This window comes from Podarcis raffonei, chromosome 4, assembly GCF_027172205.1.
Source record: "Podarcis raffonei isolate rPodRaf1 chromosome 4, rPodRaf1.pri, whole genome shotgun sequence".
Classification (NCBI taxonomy): Eukaryota; Metazoa; Chordata; class Lepidosauria; order Squamata; family Lacertidae; genus Podarcis; species Podarcis raffonei.
Window position 1 is genome coordinate 50,372,704 of NC_070605.1, and position 24,177 is coordinate 50,396,880.

The window sequence follows — 24,177 nt, forward strand, 5'->3', positions numbered from 1 at the left end:
CTCTCCTTCCTAACCCCCCTGCAGACCTTCTTTGACAGGTGGGCAGGGCCTCCACTGGTCAGTCACCTGACTTTATATCAGGTTGCAACCATTTGAAGTTGATTGGCACTGGGAGTGTGCCTGCAAACAGGCTTGCTGTTACTAATGTAGCAGTTACATTGAGATACAGCAGTTACATTTTCCATCTGCAGGTGGCATCTGGAAAGCAAAAATGTCTGTTTGCAGATGTGCTATGAAACCTCACCTGCAAACAATAGGGGGTCTCACTCAACATTGATCCCCCTCAGTGGCATACATACCCTAGTGGGGTTCTCTGCCAGTGCTTTCAAGCTTGCATTATTCCTTTGGAGCTGCACCCTTACCCACCTCACACCTGAGAGGAAGATATTGGCATGGTTTGGGTGAGAACAGCCTTGTGGACCAGCTTGGACTGACCCCTGCATTACGAGTTCAACAACCTTCATTGGTGGCAAAAAGTTAAAACTTCAAAACCATGAGCTATCTCACTCTCCTGATATAAGTTACATGGTAGAGACATGCAAGAGTTCAGTGTGTGGAAAAGTCATATAACAGGAGAGAGACTTATAAAAATGATTGAGAATCCATAGATAAATTCATATATAACCTTCCGATGGCCAATGTGGTTCATTTCCTGTGCTTGTTGGGCAACCACTTGCACTTGCCCAAGCCAGCTAGCATAGCCAGAGGTCAGAATGATAGGAACTGCAGTGTAACATTGTCTGGAGGGAACCATGTTGGCTTTCTCTAACTTACTTCTTTATCTCTCTTCCTGCCTCTGTTCTTTTTTTCTTTCCTGCCTCCCTTTTCTATGTTCTGATATTCATTTCTTGTTAGGAAGGTTTGTAAGGTATGATGGGTCAGATGAGCTGTTGTTTATAAGAGGTACATTTGTTAATTTTTTAAAAAAAGACAACATGAAGCATTTGATATAGGATAACTGAGCTTCTAGAATTACATTTTACTTGTAAATTGAAGTATGTTTTGTTGATGAGCTCTCTGATAGTATAGCAGAATAGTTTAAATTTTATCAATTCACAACCATGTTCCCAGCAGTGCCTTCACTTACTGATACTATTTTATATCTTACATGCCTTTCCAGATAGGTTTGCCATGCTGCCAAACAATAATCTTCAAATTCTTAAAATCAATAAAAGTGATGAAGGTGTTTACAGATGTGAAGGAAGAGTAGAAGCCAGAGGGGAAATTGACTTTCGGGATATCATTGTACTTGTAAATGGTAAGAAGCAAAACTGAACAGTTCTACACACACACACACACATACAGAGAGAGAGAGAGAGAGAGATGGATGCCTGTTTTTGTGTGTTTAAATAATTCTGCTTAGCACCAAACAAAATATTCCGTAAATCTAAATTATCACCCTTTATGTGTGGCCCTCAGTGCTTTCTCTTTCCTTGTTATTACCACAAAATATGCTGTAGCTTACTCTAAGTGTGTAAATAGCTGAGGTCTGGCAAAAGTCATGAACAAAATCATTTTTTCTAATACTATAATATCAAGGTAATAGTTTACCATTGAGTTCACATTCCAGTTTATAATAGAAATTGAACTAGATGTTACATTGGGCGAACCTCCACTTATATAATTCAGAATAATCAAGGATTCAACATTATGCTCATTACTGTAGCAACTTTATCAGCTTGTTAAATTACACCTTGAGACTTTCATTTAATGATGCTGCAGCCAAACACACACACACACACACACACACACACACACACACAATCTAATGTTTGTGACTATTGTTGTGCACCTAAAGTTTACATGTGACCAGGGTTGTAGCCATTTATTACATATATGTATCCATGCAAACCTTTTATTTTAAATGATCTTCAGTTCAGCAGAAGTATCTTGATTAAAAAGATAGGCCTGGGTCCAAAGGTGCCCTGCATAAGCTGAAAGGCAGTTCCATACTGGGAAGGTGGCAGTGCTCCAATGGGGCAAGTGGTGTCTCACGTAACATTTCTTTGAATCCAAGGTGTGTTGTTTTTAAACACTACCTTAATTATGGGTTGTGTATGACTTAGAGCAGACCTCTGAATTTCAGTTAATCATCTTCTATGATTTCATTAGATACAACTCTATATTATTATTTTTCAAAATGGCACCTTTTATTAAGTGTGTGGTATAGTGCATAGAAGGGATGCGGGTGGCACTGTGGTCTAAACCACAGAGCCGAGAGCTTGCCTATCAGAAGGTCATGGTTCGAATCCCCATGACGGGGTGAGTTCCCATTGCTCAGCCTCAGCTCCTACCAACCTAACAGTTCGAAACTACGTCAAAGTGCAAGTAGATAAATAGGTACCGCCCTGGCGGGAAGGTAAACGGCATTTCCGTGCACTGCTCTGCTTCGCCAGAAGCGGCTTAGTCATGCTGGCCACATGACCTGGAAGCTGTCTGCGGACAAACGCTGGCTCCCTCGGCCTATAGAGCGAGATGAACATGCAACCCCAGAGTCATCCGCGACTGGACCTAACGGTCAGGGGTACCATTATCTTTACCTTTATAGTGCATAGAATGGGCACAGTCCAGCCAAACCAAACATTTATATTCCCTCCTTCCACAATGAAGATACATGGAGACATAGTATAATAAAAAATGAAGTAGTAAAAAGATATTGGTGACCATCCTGAGATATTGTTGTGGCTACAAAACCAACCTTTGAGCTCATTAGCCTGAGCAGACCAGGAAAGAAACTTCCCTAGCGCATGAATGCCTTCACTATTCTCAAAGGTTGGATAGTATGGTTTTACTGCTGCCTGTAGTTCCCTCCATTCCTTGAAAGGTTTGGCTTTGGGGAGTAGGGGTCAGCTATTGGCTGATCTCAGGTTAGGAGCCACAGCAAACTCAGCCAACAGGGTTGATGGCAGGCTGTAGTCATCTTAAAGGACACTACCCAAAGTAAGAGGAATGTTATTTTAATAAATATAGTGCACCAAACAAAAAATTAAAAGGCATTATGTTTCAAATATTTTGATGTTTACAAATTTGTGTGGAATATGTAGTTAACAATTAGTTGCAATTCATTTGAAGTAATTACATATTTAAATCTAAGGTGCTATTGTTAAGGCGTTTTTCCTGTTTCCAGTAATGAACTCCTTAAAGCATTTATACTGCAGTAACCTTTAAAAACTATCATGCATTTATGTCAAAAAAACACTATAAATTTTTAATTTTAAAATGGCATCAAAATGCTAAGAGTTAACAGTTTAGAGCCTAACAATTAAGGTTTAAATATCCATGGTTTCTTCTGATAGAAGTACTGTACAGTAGTTAACTCTGAACTGACTAAAACTGAAACTATAAACTGCTAATATTGTTGATCAGACATAGGCAAACTCGGCCCTCCAGATGTTTTGGGACTACAATTCCCATCATCCCTAGCTAACAGGACCAGTGGTCAGGGATGGTGGGAGTTATAGTCCCAAAACATCTGGAGGGCTGCATTTGCCTATGCCTGTTCTTGATGAAAGTAAAATAAGTAACTGAATTTTACTTGACTAAAACTTATCCATCGGCCTCATTTATGGTTCGAAAATAAAATGGTTATAGCAAAGTTACTTTAAGAAACAAGAGGGATCTGTGTGCTTTCAGTTATCTAACCTTACATCCATTTTCCATATTTTCTTCAGTTCCTCCAGCTATCACATTGCTACAGAAGTCCTTTAATGCCACAGCAGATCGAGGCGAGTCAATTACATTATTCTGCAGAGCCATGGGTTCTCCTGAACCTGAAATCAATTGGTATAGGTAAGCTCAAATATATGCTGCAGAGATATTTCAAATATACATTTGAATAGCGAGGTGAAAATAAAACTTTGAACTCATAGGGATTTCTTTTTAAAGGGTCACTAATTGAGCAGGTATTTTGTTCTTGTTTTTACTTCATTCCTGATGGAAATGTCATGTAATTGGACTTCGTGCTATCTGAAACCTTCAAAATTAACATGAAACATTGTCTGAATGCTGTAAATACAAGAAAGGCACGGATCCTGAAATATTATTCACTTTGTTTATATCTGAGTTACACTGCCAAAGTGGATAGTGCTTCAGCCAAAAGTTCAGACTTTCATATTCAGTGCAGTCATCAGCTTGTCATCCAGATGATCCATCAGCAGTACATCCAGATGTGTCTCCAGGGACTGAGGGGTGCAATACACACACCTCAATCTGCTGCACTGTGGATGGAGCCGAGAGCAGTTCTGCAGGCTTTCCCCCACGTGCAACTCTCTATTCTACCCACTGAAAGTGTGGCTAGGTTGTTTCTCTTACCCTTTTTGACTGAGGTGGTTTGGGCCTCCATCATTTTGCATGCAAATCTTCAGTGCCAATTAGATGTAGAATACAAGCTTTTGCCATCCTAGCAGTTCGAAAGCACGGCAGTGCAAGTAGATAAAAAGGTACCACTGCGGTGGGAAGGTATATGGCATTTCCGTGTGCTCTGGTTTCCATCACGGTGTCCCGTTGCACCAGAAGCAGTTTAGTCTTGCTCGCCACATGACCCAGAAAGCTGTCTGTGGACAAATGCCGGCTCCCTCGGCCTGAAGCAAGATGACCGCCTTATCCCATAGTTGCCTTTGACTGGACTTAACCGTCCAGAGGTCCTTTACCTTACCTTTTTAGAATACAAGTTCAGTTGTATTCCCACATATGGATAAGATAATTTGTTTAGAAACATTGCTACATAGACTATAACTAATACAGTCCATGGTCAAACTTTATTTCTATTTACTAATCACCTCTTGTTGAGAGATGCTTTCTTTTCCAGAAAACATTTTGTTGGGATTCTGTCCCAAATCTCATATTTCTCTCATATGTAAATTGTAATGAGCAAAGAAGTGCTTAAGAGAAAAGTCAATCAAAAATCTGAGCTTTTCTGTCTAAACAAGTATTTCCAGTTGTGTGTGCAGAAGCATCCTCCTTCTCAAAGCTGCTTCTGCAATTTTGAACATGAAAAATCTGACTCAGGTATTGCATAAAAATACCATTTCCATTATGTTAAAAGCATGAGGGTTCATCTCTCAGAGAAGTTATTTTACCAACTTTTTTCTTTCTGCTTATGTATTTAAATAAATATTATAAAAGCTGTAGTTTGCAAACTGATGCAGTTTGCACATAGATGCACAGATTTTAAAAGGAAAGGGCTGCAATTCCAGTACTATACTCAGTCTAGCATGAAATTATTCATAGCAATATTTTTTTCAATGTTGAGAATTACAGTAGTAGACTTGTACATGTTATTTTTATAGTGCCCACCTGTATATAAACTGCTGGATGAGATCTCTTCTGCTCACTGGGGGGGTTGAAATCTGACCTTGCGGATCTTTCCACAGAAAAGTTCCTTCATAGGTAGAAGCAACTAAATCAGCAGATTTTATCAAAACGTTATTTTCAATGGCAATTATCATTGATTGAAAAAAAGTCCCCCTGATAACATCTTTAAAAAAATTCTGAGGCTTATCTTTCAAAAATGTAAATGGATGCCTTCTTTTAGTATTGTTCATTTTCTTAAATTATTAATCTCTTGAAGAATTATTTGCAACCTCAACTGTTGGTATTCAGATCCTTGTTTCCTGACATAAGCAGAACTTCCTGTTGCCTCGGGGTAATTCCCTCTCTGCCTGTTTGAGAATAGCATGTTTTGGAGTATAAAGCTTTCTTTTAAAGATGAAAATATCCAGTATTTAGCTGTGGGGGTTTATTTTTGGTTTGGTTTTTCAGTTTTCAGTTTTCTTCCCATATCCTTGAAGAAAAGACATATTCTGCATGGTGTGAGCAGGCTATAATTTGCAACAATGAAGCAGGATTTTTACTAATATTACAGGTTTTCTCTTCCTCCTACACTATAGCAACGTACAGTAGCGTCCCTTTTGCTTAAATTGTAACCTCTTTGGTATTTGGTATATTGAGTCCAGTAGGAGAGAAACAGCTAACCCAAGCTTTCAAAATGCATTCATATTTCATTCACACCAGTGGCCATGGTGTAACACAAGAACAAATGTCGCTGGACATGTCACGACAACCCCACCTGTGTGCTCCCATTTATATTTCTTGAAACAATTAACACGTAAATGAATGCTAAACTTCTGCTAGATTCCAGTGGATTTCTAGAATTTGCTTTTATGCCATAAAACTTCTGAGTTAGCGGAGTCTCTAACCTGAAACGTATGTAACGGGTAGGGTTGTAGTGACATGTCCAGTGACATTTGTTCTTGTGTGACCAAAAACATGAAAATTAACAGGTATGGAAAGGTCAGGAAGACCAAATAAAGTGCTGTCTGAATGCAGCCTATGAGAGTACAGTGGTACCTCGGGTTACATACGCTCCAGGTTCCATACGTTTCAGGTTACAGACTCCACTAGCCCAGAAATATTACCTTGGGTTAAGAACTTTGCTTCAGGAGGAGAACAGAAATCGTGCAGCGGCGGTGCAGCGGCAGCAGGAGGCCCCATTAGCTAAAGTGGTGCTTCAGGTTAAGAACAGTTTCAGGTTAAGAACAGACCTCCAGAATGAATTAAGTTCTTAACCCGAGGTACCACTGTACATCTCTTCTGTTAGTTGTTCAACTTTGTGATTAAATTGGCCACAGGTCAGTCAATCATGGTGAAGTGACTGGGTAGTAAGTTCAGTAGTACAGTGAGAATATATTTGAACTCTCATGACTGGAGCTGTACATCCAGTGAGAAGGTTGGAATGTGTGAGGTTATATTGAATTTACCTGAAACTAATAAATAATTTGACCTCAGGTAATTAATTTGCATAGTCCTCAATTATTCAGTGAACCCTATTAAAATGAATTGCCTTGCAAAATTTTTTTTTGAAGTAGCACTGTACATTTGCCAGTGAATCAAGAAACTATGTGCTACTATTGACACTAGTATACTATGTACTAGAAATGACCGTGAAAATATTCTTATACTTATTTATCATTATTTATTTATTTATTTATTTAATCTGTTAGTCACTTTATCTCGCCCAAGACAAGCCAAATAACAACAGTAATAGTGTTTTGAAATGCTTGCCTGTTTCAGATCAGATGATAAAGTATGCTTTGTGCTTATAAATCATTTTCGTCTCTCAGGAGAGGAAAACGCATTGAGGAAAATGAAAAATACGTACTAAGGGGAAGCAATACAGAACTGACCATTAGAGATATAAAAAATATTGATGCTGGACCTTACATCTGTGAAGCAAGAAATAAAGCAGGAAAGATGACAAATCAGACATTTCTTCAAGTTTTTGGTAAGTATTGCTTGCTATATCTACCTTTGAACTCTGTACAAAATTAGAGTACTTATTCTGATTCCTGTTGTGTTGTTAAGGTTGCCACTGAATTTCACATACAGATTTCAGACAAATTTGGAGGTCCTGTGCAAGGGTGTATGACAGGCATAGGCAAACTCGGCCCTCCAGATGTTTTGGGACTACAACTCCCATCATCCCTGACTGGTCCTGTTAGCTAAGGATGATGGGAGTTGTCGTCCCAAAACATCTGGAGTGCCGAGTTTGCCTATGCCTGGTGTATGGCATATGTCCAAGTTGCCAGAAATTTCACCTAAGGTAAAAAAAAAAGAATAAGCAAACTTTTGAACTCTGAGGAGTTTTAAAGCAACTTATCTCAGGGAATAGGGATTATAATATCTTGCATATTGTGATTCTTCCCCCAGCCCAGATGCTAATCCCCAAGCATTAATTAGGATAACATAGGGGAGGGACAGTGATTCTATAACCTACCATTATTTCTAATGCTGAATTTGAGTAGCCTAGTGCCTGTCAGGTTGGCAAAAATACAGGAACACCCACAGACATTACCACTTTTCCTGCTTTATTGTAACCAAGCACTCTGATTTGAAACTAGTAGATAGCTCCAAATACCTTTAGCATTATTTAATATGGTGAGGGAAATGTTTCAAAGGAGTAGGAAATTCCCGCCCCCATCTTTATATTGAAAAACACCCCATAGTAAGCACAAACAGCACTATGAAAATCCTGCGGCAGCTAACTGAAGCATTGAAGAAGACCACTTTTTAAAAGTGATAAGGGTTCGCTGCAACTTTTTTCTAAATTTGAAATGCAACTTTAATTCTTTTAGTAAAATACACACACCGAAACCAACAATTTCAAGTTTCATTTATTCAATGGCTGCTATTTTTTTCTTTTCTTTTCTTGTTTACATTTATACACAGTCTTACAAAAAGTATGTTCTGATTAGTGCTACAAGCGGACTTGAATTATTGCTAAATTTTAGATTTGGAAAGAAGAAACACTCAGGCTTCCCCACCTCTGATTTAATGTATTACTATTCTACAAGATTTTTTGTTGTCAACTACATGTATTCCTTGTATTTTCAAATTTGTAATGGTTGCCAAATGAATAAATCTGATTAGTTTAGTTGACTGTGTTAAAGTCTTTCCTTTTGTAAATTATAAGCCTATTTCAGAAATTCACTTGGTTTCACAGCAGTTAATGTTTTCATCACTTGTATGGGTTCGACACTAAACAAAGTCTGCATGTACATCTAAAATCTGCTAGCTTTGGATGCCTGCTGTGATGAAAGCTTGACCACACATGTGCAGAATTTCATTTATCATAGGTTACGAAGTTCCAGGGGAAGTGGCCCTCAGTTGGTGTAATGGTTATAGGGGTTGCTCGTGCGTAAGTTGCCGCCACTCCTGGCTAGGTTACCTGGTTGAACCCTTTCTGTCTGGACAGCCCTTCACTTCGTGGCTGTTTCAGTCGCTGGCAGAATCCGTCAGTGGCCGTTTCTTGAACTTCTTCCAGCAAAGAAGTTCTTTGACGCCAAGTCTCCTCCTACTCTCCCTGCGCGGAAGTCCTCTGCGCAGGGAGGGTGTGGGCAGTGGAGCACCCGTGCTCTCTCCGCTGGTCTCCGGTGAAGAGTCCTGGAGCCTCCTCTCCAATTCCCCCATCTTCCCCCCTTCTCCACTGGTGTTACGCTGATTTCCTTCCCCAGCAGATGGGCTGCCTCTCTGCCTGCTGGGACCCTCTCCGGCATCCCTCTGGAGCCTTGCCTCCGCCTCTGGCTCCGATGGCAGTTCCCTGACAGTTGGTAATACATTTGAGCATAACAAGTTTGGCATAGTTATCTACAAAAACCAGTTAATAGCAAATTTCAGCACAATCTATAAGAGGAACGCCCTGCTCCCATTCCCTGTGGCACTGATGCACTTCCAATAATGCCCTTTCTCTCTGTGTGTCCTGCTAAATATTTATGTGTGTTCAGAAGCAAAAAATGTTTTCTAATTGTCAAGTACTCTTCCTTGCGTTCCACTGCTAGGGGAGACTTGAAGTTATGCATGATAGAGCCTTCTCCATGGCTGCAGCCTTCTTGTGGAATGTCACCCACCCAACACTAACATAGTGCTAAGTGAAGGCATCCCCACTCATCCTTTTTAGTTAGTGTTTTAGTCCTTTCGTCTGCTTAGTTGTTGAGTTTCTGTTTTGTTTCCTGATGCTTTCTTTTATTATTGTCTTTTAATAATTTATTTTACATTGTATCTTCATTGGTATTGCTACCAATGAAGGGTAGCTTATAAATCTTCTAGCTAAACAAATAGCATTGTTCATATTTATTCAAATCAAGAATGAATAATATAAATTATATTTCTAACAGTACAGCCTCAAATAATACAACTTAAAAATGAAACTACCTTTGAAAATGGCCAAGCTACCCTCATATGTGAGGCAGAAGGAGAACCTGTCCCTGAAATTACTTGGAAAAGAGCAATCGATGGAATCACATTCTCTGAAGGTGACAAGGTAAAACAGTCTCCTTTGATTATTATTTTTTTAAGAATCAGGATTATGTTGAATAAAGGCTAAATATATCTCTTTATTACTGGGGGGGAAATGGGGATGGAGAAAAGGTGTAAATACCAATGTCACTTTGAGTTTGGCACTTTTGTTTCCAATATATTTATACGATAGTGTGGGAATTGCAGTTTTCCAGCGGAGAGGAAAATAAAGACAAAATACTTAACCACAGCAATTCCACAGACTTCAAGGGAAATGGTCTTCCTTGAAACTTGTTTTCTGGACCGAGATCAGACAATCCAAAATAAGGGAACATTTTTGAAGAATGCAGTCCTATATCCACTTACAGGGAGTAAGTGCCATTGAATTCAGTAAGATTTGCTTCTGAATAAGCATGGGTAAGAATGCTTTGTTAATCTCTTAAAAATCCCCTGCTGAAATTTGATAGGACATTTCTCTACATTTCCCCTATAATTTAGAATGTCAGTATTTCCCCTTTAAAAATGCTCCCTTAATTTGCTTTATCTAGGTATAATCCTGAAGACAAACTGCAGGGTGAAGTGCTCTTGTCAAAATCTGTAGGACTTGTGCACATTGAGTATTTTGTGGATAATTTGAACATATTATTATGAGAAAGAACTATCTAGTTATGTGACTATACATTGTCTTCAGATTTGGGGCTATTTGTAATATGATATTGTTTTGATGCATCTTGTTGGGAATGCAAGAGAATATGGAAAGAAAGGGTCATAACGTACCTAACTATAAAGATGTATCTATAAAGATTATATTGGAAATATGAAATTATATAACTGCTGGAAATGAGTAAGAGGTGGTCTTGAGAATGACTTCTCATGGCAAGTTCCATTCTTCATATTTCTGTACAATTCTCCATTAACCCTAGTCCCAGCACATATTCCCTTACTTGCTACCAACCAATTCCTTGCAGCTCTGAATTCTTTCCCCCCACTGCTTTAGTTATTGTTAATTATTTTGTTGGACCTGTTTGTTGGTGTTTTTAATGTAGTTTTATGAGCTTATTGAACATTGCTTGTTTTATACCATAACACTCTTTGGGAGCATTAAGATAATAAAACAAGAGGTAAATACTAAAGAAAATGATTATATGTGTGTACTAGTATACTTCTTTTTAGTTCTCTTAATGTCTTGAATCTTCCACTAGAATTCTTCTAATGGTGACCTCTTTGAATTATAGCAAATTTTATATGACACCCTTGCCTTGTGTGCAGATAAATATGTTCCACAAATAAGATAGATGTCCTTTGGGGAATTTATGTATACTCCTGATTTGGCTTATATCCCAGAACTAGAAACATGAGATGTCAAGCTGTGTAAGGAGGATGACCATGCCCTTAATGATGTAACTTCTCCATAGCAAAAGAGTAGAAATATTAACATTTCACATACAGTGTTTCCTCTGGCTGCAAGTCAGTCTCCATACATGACATTTAAGGCTTGTGATACACAATACAGCAATACAACATGGTGTCAGATTTCACTGCTATTATCTGCAAAGTCGAATGTCCCATACACCACTGTGGATATGTCTCCTCTCATAAATTGTTATTCTTAATAGAAACTGGCAAAGTTTATCTTGTATGTGCTAGTATACTTTGAGAAGATGGTTGAAGCTATGCACTTCCAAGGATGGTGCTTATTTTGAAGATGTTTTTCCCCCCTGTTTGGAACTGTTCTTTATGATAATCTCATCTGAGTTGGTTATGCCTATTAAACCTACTCTCATGAGTATTTTACTGGGTATAAAATGGTGTTATTTGGAACTGGGCTTTCTTTGCTTCTGCCTTTCTGGCTTTTGTTGACTCTGTCCTTGAACTTTACTGTAATAAGTTTTTCAATACATGTTCTCATCCTGTTTCTTGTAGACTGTCTGATGGTGATGCAAAGATTATGATCCAAAGTAGAATCATATAAAGAAATCCTGAAGGAAATGACTACTCTTGATCTAGAAAAAGATTTGCAAAGCAGTTGTTTTCAACTTATTTTGAAAAGACATCAGAGTAGCAGGGGCTGACCAGGTCAGCCTATAGGGTGGGGAGAGCTCTCTTTCTTTTTTCCTTTTTCCTTTAAAAAAATCCACCACCCACCCACCCACAGAGATGAGTTCAAATAATGTCCAATTAAGTTTTTTTGTTTTTGTTTTTACAGTTGAGATTAAAGGAGCTAGGGCATTTTTATTGAGAGAGGACCAATAAGTACTTTAATATATTATCAGGGTACTCAATTAAATGACCTGGCAAGGTATTTCATGGTCAGTTTCAATAGGTTTCCAGTTCTGTGCACTGTGTAAATAATTATAAGGTTATGACTAACCTGTCAAATATGGGAAAATTAACAGTGTACAGTAGACCTTAATATATAACACTTGACTCTAATGTACCGCATTGTATTATACAAGCAATCTATATTCCTTTCCCTCCACCCCATTGAACCTCACAGAGGATAGGCTATAAAATATCTGGTCATTCTGTAATGTGCTAACCTATTTCTATGGTGCAAGTCCTATCTTTTTATTTTCTTGGAATTTAATGCGAAGTATGTTTGTGTTTGTTGCAATTTTTATAGGTTCTGTTTACTTATGCTGGTGAAACTATTGTAATTACTATACAGGAACATCAGTAGAAGGGATAGAATTAAACAGGGGAGAATGAGAACTAAATGGGGGGCATAATTTCACTTTATAAAGAAGCCCCCCAAAATTGCTAGCGTGCGAATAGTCCTTTGAAGTCCTTTCTTCCACAGCAAGCATGGAAACAGCAGACAATACTCTCTTAACAGACTAATAAAAGAAAATTGGTTTATAACAATCAGACTGGTGGGGAAATTGGTTTCTCCACTCTGCCAAGCCAGATACTCACTGTCATGCAATTCCACACATTGGACTGCATGGAATTCTTTATCACATATGGCTACCAGTCAAGTCATTAAATACAATGATGGCATAATCAATAATGCATGTTATTCTGGTAAAAAGCATATACACATACATGCTGAAAGCTTGAATATGAAATGTGATCTGCTGGATAACTGAAAAGAAGTGGGGTGGTATACATTTTTAACTGCAGGTGCTGTTTTCCCTTAAATTCAGCATCAGTCTTAGTACATCATCTTAAGTGAATTTTGGACTGTATTTTGATGGCAAATACTGCTTTAGTTTATTAAAAATGGCAGTTTTTATTCATGTCTGCAAGTGCTACCACAGCATTAACTTACTAATCAGTGACTAAATGATACTGCAATATCAGTAATTTGCCAAGAACCCTTTTTTTGCATCCTCCCCCCCCCCATAATAATAATTGTGCATTTGTAAATATAGTTGGGATGGTTGGCAGTACAAATGCACTGATAATACATGAAATATGAAAAATATACTTATTTTACGTCTTGATAGCTTGTTAAAGCTGATGATAAGGCCATGTGTGCTTATGATTCTTGCAAGTGTAATAACATGATCAGTGAAACTGACCTTTGTAAGACATTGTTGGTTATTATGACTGATATATCCAAGTCATATCCAGAGCATTTAAAATTAAGTTATTTGACTCTGAGTATGAAAAATGAAGGGTATCATCCTATTATTATTATTATTTATTAATTAATTACATTTTATCTTGCACTTCCTCCCAAAAGAGCCTAATATGCAGAACATTCGTGGTTCTAGTTTTATCACAAATGTGTCTTCTGATCACCTTACAGAAACCTGTAGATGTGTTTTCATTTTTCTAGCTCCATAAAGAATATGTAGAAATATTGTGTTTGCACTTTTAATTGGTTGTAGAACTCTTATAGTAATTCTTACAGAATTCTGCTTTGTCGTCTTCACACCCTTTTGTTCCAGAAATTTAGTTTCCTATAATTTCCTCCCAATCTCAAGCCTCTATATTTTAAACATTTACAGCTTGTTCAAAATAGTCTAATTGCACAGATTAATGAAAACAGGAGTAATAAATTATACTGAGCTGCTTTGGAAACACCAGTGGAAACATCTTGCATTTTTATCTTGTGAACCGCCTTGATATTTTTTGATGAAAGGTGGTATATAAATCTAATAAATTAATAATAATAAACATAAAGGGTAGAATCCAGCTGATGTTGTTCCTCTAATGGAGGCCTTAGTCAATGGAACAGGGAAGGAGGCAATTTTGTCTCCCTGCAGCTTGCTACACCCCTTTCTGTTCCGTACGGTTGGAATCTCCAGAGCAGTTTTTGACAGTGACATCATATTTCAGTGAAGTTTTTAGTATCCTTATGTAGTTCCCTTTATTTTTTCTGTTCTGTATGATTACTGATGCTTCTTTACTTTTTTTTAGCAACAAAAACACATTTAAAGTATCATTTTTCTTCATTATTTTCCTTTTTTACCTTCCTACAATTACAGGCGCACCAATGCCGGCTCTTTCAAGAACAGAAGAAGTAGTATTGGGTTTGGTATGTACAATGCCCTGTGTCACCTCTTTCTATAACCAACCAAAATGTTGCATGAAAACACCAGCATAAAGCAGTGATTAATCATGTCTCATATTGCTACCATTTCTTAAATTATGTCTCATGTCCTTTAGAATTTACTTATTGTACCTGTATGTAATGATAATTATCAGGCAATTTTCAGTACATACCAAGTGATATTTCTACTTTGAAATCATTAAAATTAGCTGCTATGTCTACAGATGGACAGAAAGCCAAAGCAACAAAACAGCTTTCCTTCAGGATTAGATTTCATATAATGACCTAAATACTGATCAGCTCTTAAATGGGTGACTACAAATTATTTCTTCCCTTGAAGGGCAAAAGTATATAAACCCATTAAGGAAATTGTAGCATGTTGCAATGATTAGTACCTGCGTGAAACTGAGGAATAAACTGCACTTATAGACTCCATTCAAGGTCTTTCATTTAGGGAAAAAAATCACAATCAAATGCAAGACTCAGATGTAACATGACTGAATCAGTGCGCAATAAGGAATATACACATGGCAATACTCTGGAATTTTCTGCTGTTTCCAACAGGTGCATGGATAGAATACATTTACCAGAAGAATGTGGGGAATGTTGTGAATGTTGCATCCATAACCCAGAAGGGAGCTTCCATCAGCTTCTCTACATTGGTGGCTGTTTTGAATAACAGCCCTTGCTCATCAAAGGTAGCTTTCAGCCTAGGAAGTCTTGGCCATGTGTTTCAACTTCTGGAATTTTCATAACACCTTCAATTCAGATAGCACTTTTTGTCTCCACTGCTTTTCTTCTACTTGAGGAACAAGCTTACTGCTAGAGTTGATCTACCTTGTGTCTGACAGTGAAGCCTGACTTGCAAGTGTCTGTACTGTTTTATTTATCTCTCCTGTGGATGCTAGTTCATCAACATGCAATATATTTCTTGGCAAACAGATATATTTCATGGACTTCAAATACAGTACTGTTTAATCAGGATTCTGGATCCTTTTGAAAATCAGTAAAATCTAGTCCTGACAACATGAGTAAACCATATATTTGACTTTCTCAGCCATACCTTTTGCCTGCTGAACTAAACAGCAGCTGAATTAAATAGTAGCAGTGAAGAACTAAGTATACGATTGAGGCATCATCTTGCTTTGGCTCTCCTACCATCTATACTTGTGGCAATTATAGGTACTCAATTTCTGATGACTGCTAATAATAAATTTTGCCTTTTTGAGGGGGACAGATTGTAGTACAATCAAGAAACCAATATTGTCATATACATCATACATTTGAGAAATGGCAGTATTATACATACTGGGGCTGTATTTCCTGTCATTATAGCTGGTGACACATGGCATTCTTTAGATCTAAACCAAGTGAACATGTTGATAATGGAAATGCATTTGAAAATGCATTATTGCTACGAACAGTGACAAGTAAAATCAACCTATAGTGCAATAGTTATGTAGTTGTTATACAGAATTCTAAAAATAACAGTAATTCAAACATTTACTCAGGAACAAATAAAAGCGCCATCGTCTTTTCTTAATTTTATTTCTTTGTAAATAATTTTGTTCTAGTCCTTTAACTCTGTCATATAATTGCCTGTGGAAATTTATGTATGGACACAGAAACCACCACAAAAGAAGACAAGCTTGTTATATTGTAATCCAAGTAGTCATTACTGCTTACAGCTCTTCTCACATTGTATATTATCCTCCATCTAATTAAAAATGGACAATATGAGAACTTTATGATGTTATCCCTTTTACTGCAAAAAAAGAAAAAATCCATCAGACACTGATCAATTAAACTGAGTTATCGTTCACTGCAATTTGCATAGTTTTGTAACTGGGGATCAACAAATAATTCCCATGTAGGACATCATTACAGGCAGCCAGCAAGAACTAAAATTAGAAGCCATTCTTCTGTATTGGAACAAGACCCCTTCTCTCATCAGTGTCAGTGAACTCTGCAAAGCATTGCATTGCTACCATAGATTTTAATGCTACAATGCATATATTGCTGGTTATACAAATCACCTGGGTTACTTTTCTTTGACTTACTTAAATGAGTTACCGTATTTTTTGCACCATAACACTCACTTTTTTCCTCCTAAAAAGTAAGGGGAAATGTCTGTGCGTGTTATGGAGGGAATGCTTGCGGGTGGCATGCCTACGGATTTTCCTCCTCTAAAAACTACGTGCGTGTTATGGTCGAGTGCGTGTTATAGAGCGAAAAATACGGTAATTATTTATTTATTAAAATCATTTCTAGACTGATTCCCATCCAAAAATCCTGAACATGTTTCCTTAAAAATATACAGAGCTAAAACAAAAATTCTTCAAACTAACATTCAAATTTCTTGAATATATTTTGAATACAATTCTGAATAAGATTTCTGGGAGTGGATTGAAATTCTGCCAAAGAGCTACAGTCTCTCATAGGCAGTCTCCCAGAGCTCACATGCCAGTGGTGGGTAGGGACAGAGGCAGACTAACAGATGGGACTATTACCTTTGCCCAGTAGGCTACACCCCTGTCGTGTCTGCTCTTATTTTCCTTTTCCCTGTGTAATGTCAAATCCACCTTATCCAGTGCAGCCGTTCATGCCTACCAAGAGCTTCTCCTGATAGTTGGAGGACCCTCTGAACAGTATGGAATATATACAGGGTTTCAATTAGTAGAAAGGATTGCTTAGGCTACAGCAAGTCCACTGTTGGATACAACCCTTTGAAAGTAAATTGGACAGCTTTCACCAGTATTTTAATCTGACCCTATTATATTGAGTCTGATCCTTATTCTTAAAATAAAAGTGTTCTTCTATGTCTGTTTATCATATTTATATCTATATTCTTAGCCTTATTTTGATGCTATTGTCTTGCTTACAGTACAATCCTATGCATGCCTGCTCAGAAGTAAGTCCTAGACTTACTTATGGGTGAATATGCATAGTATTGCATAACTGTATTTTAATGATGTTTTCCTCCTATGTTTTCATTTTGTAAACTGCCTTGAGGGTTTATTTTTAAAGAAAAAATATATATGTATTTTTTGCAATAAACAAATACAATATGTATAGTTAAATTCAGTATTGTGGATGGAGAAAATGTTTGTTTCTACTGGTAACAAAACTACATTTGTTGTGTTATTTTATATTAGATTTTATGCAACGTATTCATGAAATGTAATTCTTTTTGCATTGGAAGTGATGACAATGTGTCAAAAAGTATTGCAGCTTTATAGTAAAATATTAGTTTATTTAACGACATAACTCAAATGATAGGTCTATATATACCTTTAGCTTTTATTATTAAAACAAATGAAAGTATTTTTAAAAACTGTGTCCAGTCTCAATGAATGTTAAGCAAAATAAGTCTTAGGTAGCCTGTGGATATCCATATTATAGGGGTAAAAGTTGAAATGAAATTTCTAAAATTTCCTTCTGTGTAATCACCACCATTCTTTCAACCTTTTATGGCTTTTGTTCTAGTCACAGGGCTTTCGGTGTAAGAACTTTCCTTTTAACTTGAATGGTGATTACCATTCATTGTTAGATTCTCCTTGAGCGTGTAGTGGTTCTCACCAAATAATGTAAACAGGAAGCACATACTCCACATGTATATCAAAGTACCCATGGACTCTGGTTCAGGGACAATTCATTACATAGTGTATGTGCAAGGTTTTTGTGTCAGTGTCATGTGGGTAGGTTCTCTTTCTGTTCATTTATTATTTTTCACTGGCAATGAGAGAGATTGGAGGGTCCAGGGCATTGTTAGTTGCCTTCAGTTGACTGCAGTGAGTTTGTGTGTGAGAGGGGGAGAGATCGCTGGGTCAAGATAGCCATATTTATTTGTATGCTGTCAGCGGGTTCTTGTTGTCTTGTTGGGTTATGTGTAATAAAGGAGAGCCACACTGGGGTTAAGGCATCCTCTTTTATTTTCCCCCATGCTAGTTTGTTGGTCAGGCATTCACCTTCATATGATTAGCATTGCATGGAGCCTCGGGAGCAGGGTGATCCTGTATTCTTTCATTCTGCTCACCCTGCTAGTCATGCATTCAGCAAAGGTCTGAAGAATGGAGCCTGCACTATGCTCTTTGGCTCATTGTGTGATTCAGAACCTTCCCATAATGTGTGAGATGGCATACTAATGGCAAACACAAACTGTAATGGCAGCACTACAGTGGTACACAGGCAATATAACTGGCAAGTAGTGGGTTGGCATCACAGAAGTAAGAAAGTGGTGGCTGCTTCAGGTTGAGATAGAAGAGGAACAACTGGGATGAGGCATGTCAGGGGAGTATATGGGCTGCACACAATACAAAGGGGGAAGGAATGCTAGCTTGTTTAGAGCCAATGGTGTGTGATGGGGGAGGGATGAGTTTTGTGGGTATGGTTACTTGAATGCAACTGGGAATTTTTATAGTATTTTCACTCATGTTCTTGAGGGATTTGTTCTGTGTTGGTTTTGGCATTTCTGCCATTGATTCACTGATTCATCGTTTGAGCTACACACTGTTAATCTCAGATTGCCCATCTGACAAAAAGTGCAAATGCTTGCTAGGATTATTATTATTTTTATTATTTCTCCTGAATATATATGACACTAGAGTGTAGTCTGTAGTTTGGCTCATCATTCAGCAAATGGTTCTGTCTGCACATTTAGTTCATGTTTTGTACTTGTGCCATAGGTGAAAGCTGATCTATTGTGATATGTGTGGGTGGTCTTGCTTGTTTACAGGACAAGAACTAGCTGTATTCCATAGATAAACAGATCCACCCCTTTACAGCTGGCTCTGCATAGGCACACTGGGATCTGCATATTACAGATGTATCTACCTCTAGGTACATTGGGTTCCACTCTTTACCATTTTCTTTATTTCGCTGGTGCAGCAGCCTTCACCCCTATATTGCTGGGTTCTGGGTTCAGACCTCTTGATCTGTATTCTATATTGGCCATTATAGTGAGGCTGATGGGACCTAGAGTCCTTCAGAAGGGACACAGGTGTCCAACACTGGATGATATCTGAATTCAGTTTTTTACATTTTGGCATTAGCACTGTGAGGTTGCCGTTCTGTGCCCACTTAGATGACAGCCAGCCCCATTGACCTCTGAGGGACTTACATCTGAGCAGATGTATAGAATGACACTGTGAAGAAGGAGCTCTATATCCAAACTTTGTGTCAGTATCACTTTTTTTTGCATATGTAAAATTGCCACTGGTTACAAATTGCAAAACCTTAGGCATGTTTGAATACAGCTGAAATCAGCAGGATTTAAGTGCTTAATTGTACCATTCATTTCAGTGGGACTTTGGTGTGTCTTTCTCTAGACTGTATTTGCTACTGATGAATTAATTATATTTTCCTTTACAACATGGTATGCCCTTTATTATTTTTTATTGCAGAGGTTTTGAAACAAGTTCAATAAAACTACAAAATCTAAAGGCTACATGCAGTTTCACAGCAAATGCCTCACAAGTTTTGTTGTTGTTGTTTTAAATAAAACATTGACTGTCTTTAGCAATTGTGTCATTTTAAGAAGAAACATTTAGCCCTTCTGTTTCTTTGCACTATGCTAGATGGTTTACTTTCATTTTGTGGTTTGCACAGCCTTTAGGTACATGTAGGTCAGCATTACTCTTTTAAGTGTTTTACATCTGCATTATTCATGGATATCTTCAATATAATATGTCAATCTGATAAGAATGCAAATAACTATTATTTTCAAATCTGTTTGTGATATGTTACTTTATGTTATGAAAAAGCGGAGAACCAATTTATTCTGATTCTAAATATTCTGGTTTTACATTTGTATAAAACCAGAACACTTCAAATGAGGACTGCTTTATTCTATACAATTTTAAGCCATTATATTCATCAGGTAACATATACACTGTGCTTTAATTAAGAAGGTTGAGTGAGTGTGTGTGTCATTTTATTCATGGTCCCAGCATCAGTGTCCCATGTGTACTGAAGTGCAGGAGCAAGCCTCAGCCTTTCCACTGTCCCCTAGTACCATATATTGAGCATAAAGTATATTGTGCATGCATTTATGATGTCGAACATGCAGTCTACATGTCTTTACATATGCAGGCCTGACACACCCAATCTATACCCACCAAAAATATGAGGAGGTAATCAAGATGAACCTACATTGGTACAGACATGTGTGTATCAGCACCATGTATGATACACTACACTATGGCGAAGTGAGTGCAAGACAGATTGGTTTCCCGGCCAAGAGATGCCAAAATCTGTTTGCTTCCCGTCTGTGCCAATTTCTGTTTTGTTCCATAACTGCATTAATCGCAAATGTAAACACCCTCTCAAAATACATATTTAAATGTGTATTAAAAATAATAATAATCCAAAGGCTATTTAAATGTGTATTTTGATAATGTTTAAACTGCCAAGAATAGCATTTCAGCATTCAGAGACATGCAAGTTTCACATATTAGTAATAGGAACACAGGAATGTGCCTTATACTGAGCCTAGATCATTTGTCCATCTAGCATTGTCTATGCTGATGGGGAGCAGTTTTCTAAGGTTTCAGACAAGGCCCTATGCCAACTATATGTGTAGATTCCAGGAACTATACCTGGCACTTTTGCAATAAAGCCTTTGCTCTATCATTTGGTTGCCACCATTCCTTGAGACACATAGATCAGGTCATCTTGGAAAGAAATCCACAAATATCTGCCTCACCTGACAGATCATTATCACAAAGACTCTGGGAGAACCAGCCCTGTGTGAGATGGTGACTGAAATCCTTTAACAGCATGAAGCTATTTATTTAAGGCAAATTACAAAATAAACACTATGCAAAGTACACAATAAACACTAATGCATACATTATGGTTAAAACGCTATTTTAAAACATCCAGAATATGTCATATAAGCTTTATTAAAATTGCTCTGTTTTCAAAAGAGGTATGCATTCAGATACAATTGTTAGTGGCATTTAGTACAAAATAATTTGAAGACAAAATAAGTTACACAAAAACTTCTTTCCTGAATGTCTACAGAGCCCAGATGGCCGGATAGAAGTCAAAGGGCAACATGGAAGATCATCACTGCACATTAAAGATGTGAAGTTGTCAGATTCGGGAAGATATGACTGTGAAGCAGCAAGCAGAATTGGAGGGCACCAAAAGAGCATGTATCTTGATATTGAATGTAAGTTCTACTTTCTCTTTCCTAAATTGTATTGTGAAAGGATATACTCTTTAAAATAATTCTGATTGAAAATTCTAATTTGCCTTTAATTATTTGAGTTAAAAAAACAGAGTTTTCTTGTGACATAGTAAAGTTTTCATAACACTCCAGTGTAGTGCATCACTGCATTCAGTATAATGTTTTTCTCTTGTGAAATAAAGTTGCCCAACAGATAATTGGACAAATATATTGGATCCAAAATCAAGCTTATCAGAGTTCCACTTGTGCTTACGGAAAGAGAGCAGCAATTAGCCATAGTCTCCAAATGTCACGACTATGCCAGGACTGCCATGAAAACCAGTAAGCCATCATGGTTCTTCCTGTGCCACAGGCTGTCCCAATTTTTAAAGAGCTGTGGGCAAATTTGCTACTAGCTTGCAGCTCCTTTAAGAGTATCTTGGCTCCTGAAGTCCCCACGTTGCTCTCCTATATAAACTACTGAGAGAAATGCTCTTACCTGTTTAGTTCACTTTCCACAGTGCCTGTCCACCCTCTCTCATTAATTCACACTGGCAAGGTCTCATTGGCTCGGCAGAGGAGCATTGGGCAAGGCCCCAGAGCAAAAGAGTCACCTCAGAGCCAATGGCTTTGCAAAGTTAGATAGTGGTTCATTTTTCTTTCTCTCTCTTTCTCTCTCCCAAACCCACCCATGTCTACTTGGGAGTAAGCCCCATTGAAGTCAGTGGGATTTGCTTTCATAGCCAGGGAAGAGCCAGACTGGCTACAGAGAAGAGATGTGTACAGGGGCTTGTTGGGGGGTGGGGGTGGGAAGAAAGAGGCTCTGAGGGTGAGAGACATGGCTACATTCCTGGAGCTGAGGATGCCCATCTGCAGGCTGGACGCTTGACAGGTACTGGGCAAAGTAGACATGGAGCCTTCCCTGCTTCTGCTTTGGCAGTTTGCCATTCACAGCTCAGCTCCATAAAAGCTGCCCTGGAAGCTGGAGTTTTGTGGGGTCTTCAAAAGGCTGGAAGCTACATAAATTCCATTGGGCTGGTGTTGTGAATAAGTGTGTTTAAGCTTTTCATTCAATCCCTTTTTGAATTTGCAAATGAATGTTTGTATTAGGCCTTTAAAGAGCTGTGCAAGCCTTTGAGCATGAGGGTGCTGTAACTCGGGAGCTTGTGTGTGTTGTCCAACTGAGTTCAGTGGATAGGAAGCAGGCATTGCACCTGAGGTATAGGTGTGTTGCAAGTTAATCCCCTTTTAGCATGTGTGTATGTGTGCTGTCATCATGTATATATATATGAAAAGGTAATTTTGGGCATATAGACTGACACCTCCCCCCCCCAGCAGAGTTAATGTCTCCATAACTGATAAATGATTTGCAAAAATTCAGCAGGTCAGAACCAGCATTTTGAGTATTATTCCTTGGAAGCCCATGGGGTGTAAATTTACACTTTTAACAGTTTAAAAGGGTTGTGGATCCCTTTGTGTGCTTTCACTGACTTGAATGAGATAGCATGTGTGTAAGTTTTCGAACTTGAGCACACTTGTATTTGAACTTCAAAGAGCTTACAGTTTGAACACACTGGGTAATGCAGGCTCCCTTGCCTTTTTCTTATATTCCATTGGCAGTGCACATATTTAAGGGGTGCAGGGAGAGATATTGAAGTAGAATAGAATGCCCTTATTTTCATCTAAGTAATGTTGGAGGTTAGCTGTATTATCATTTCAAGTACTGGTGTATGCCCCCACCCCCAAGCAGTGAAATGATTATTTTCCCTTGGATTACTTGGACTGTATTATTATTATTATTATTATTATTATTATTATTATTATTATTATTATTATTACCCCACCCATCTGGCTGGGTTTCCCCAGCCACTCTGGGCGGCTTCCAGAAGAATATTAAAATACAGTGATTTATCCAGTATTAAAAGCTTCCCTAAACAGGGCTGCCTTCAGATGTCTTCTAAAAGTCCGATAATTGTTTATTTCTTTGACATCTGATGGGAGGGCGTTCCACAGGTCGGCGCCACTACTGAGAAGGCCCTCTGCCTGGTTCCCTGTAACTTTGCTTCTCGCAGTGAGGGAACTGCCAGAAGGCCCTCGGCGCTGGATCTCAGTGTCCGGGCAGAACAATGGGGGTGGAGACGCTAGAACTAGAATTAAGTTCCATTAAATTCTGTGGTTGTTACTTCTGAGTAGAATTGTGTTGTAAGAGACTTGGATTACTGTTTGCATTTTAAACACCTAGGTTAGTAGCACTAGACTTACGTACTTAGTTTTCTTAGGATTCCTAAGGGCTGTGGTTTTGAATTTGGAGTTGCCCAGGCAGGAACAGTATGCAACCCATGAGAGCAGCAAAATAACCAGACTGTACAATGGTGATAGGATAAAATCTTTATTGACAGCAGCAGGCAGGGCAAGGGTTGGCATGGCTTGGGTCCCAGGATCAGTTCATCGTTCCACAAGCTCCATGTTGATGGAATGGATCCGCTGTGTCTGGATCACTCAAAATCTATACAGCGGGAGTCAGCCAGTCAGCCAGGTTCTAACCCAAAGATAGGTGGGTGGGAAGCTCTAAAAGCAAAATGGCTGTGAGATCCAGGGAAAGCAGCCTTATATAGGCTTTCACCTCCCATCTTCAGCAAAGGCTCATGGGACAGCTTTTTTCCATTGCCCAGTATTTTGCTGCAATCTATGGGCCACAGCACTGCCGGGCAAG

At 38.3% G+C, this 24,177-nt stretch overlaps 1 protein-coding gene across 3 annotated transcripts in view; it reads left to right on the forward strand.

Moving 5' to 3' along the window:
• NCAM2 (neural cell adhesion molecule 2) overlaps positions 1-24,177 on the forward strand; it is a 197,262-nt gene that overhangs the window by 107,869 nt on the left and 65,216 nt on the right. For all 3 annotated transcript variants that reach the window (XM_053386518.1, XM_053386519.1, XM_053386517.1), the window contains exons 5-9: positions 1,121-1,258; positions 3,672-3,789; positions 7,122-7,282; positions 9,672-9,817; positions 21,317-21,467. In XM_053386518.1, the coding sequence (XP_053242493.1) occupies positions 1,121-1,258; positions 3,672-3,789; positions 7,122-7,282; positions 9,672-9,817; positions 21,317-21,467 (714 nt within the window). The remainder of the gene's footprint in view (positions 1-1,120; positions 1,259-3,671; positions 3,790-7,121; positions 7,283-9,671; positions 9,818-21,316; positions 21,468-24,177) is intronic.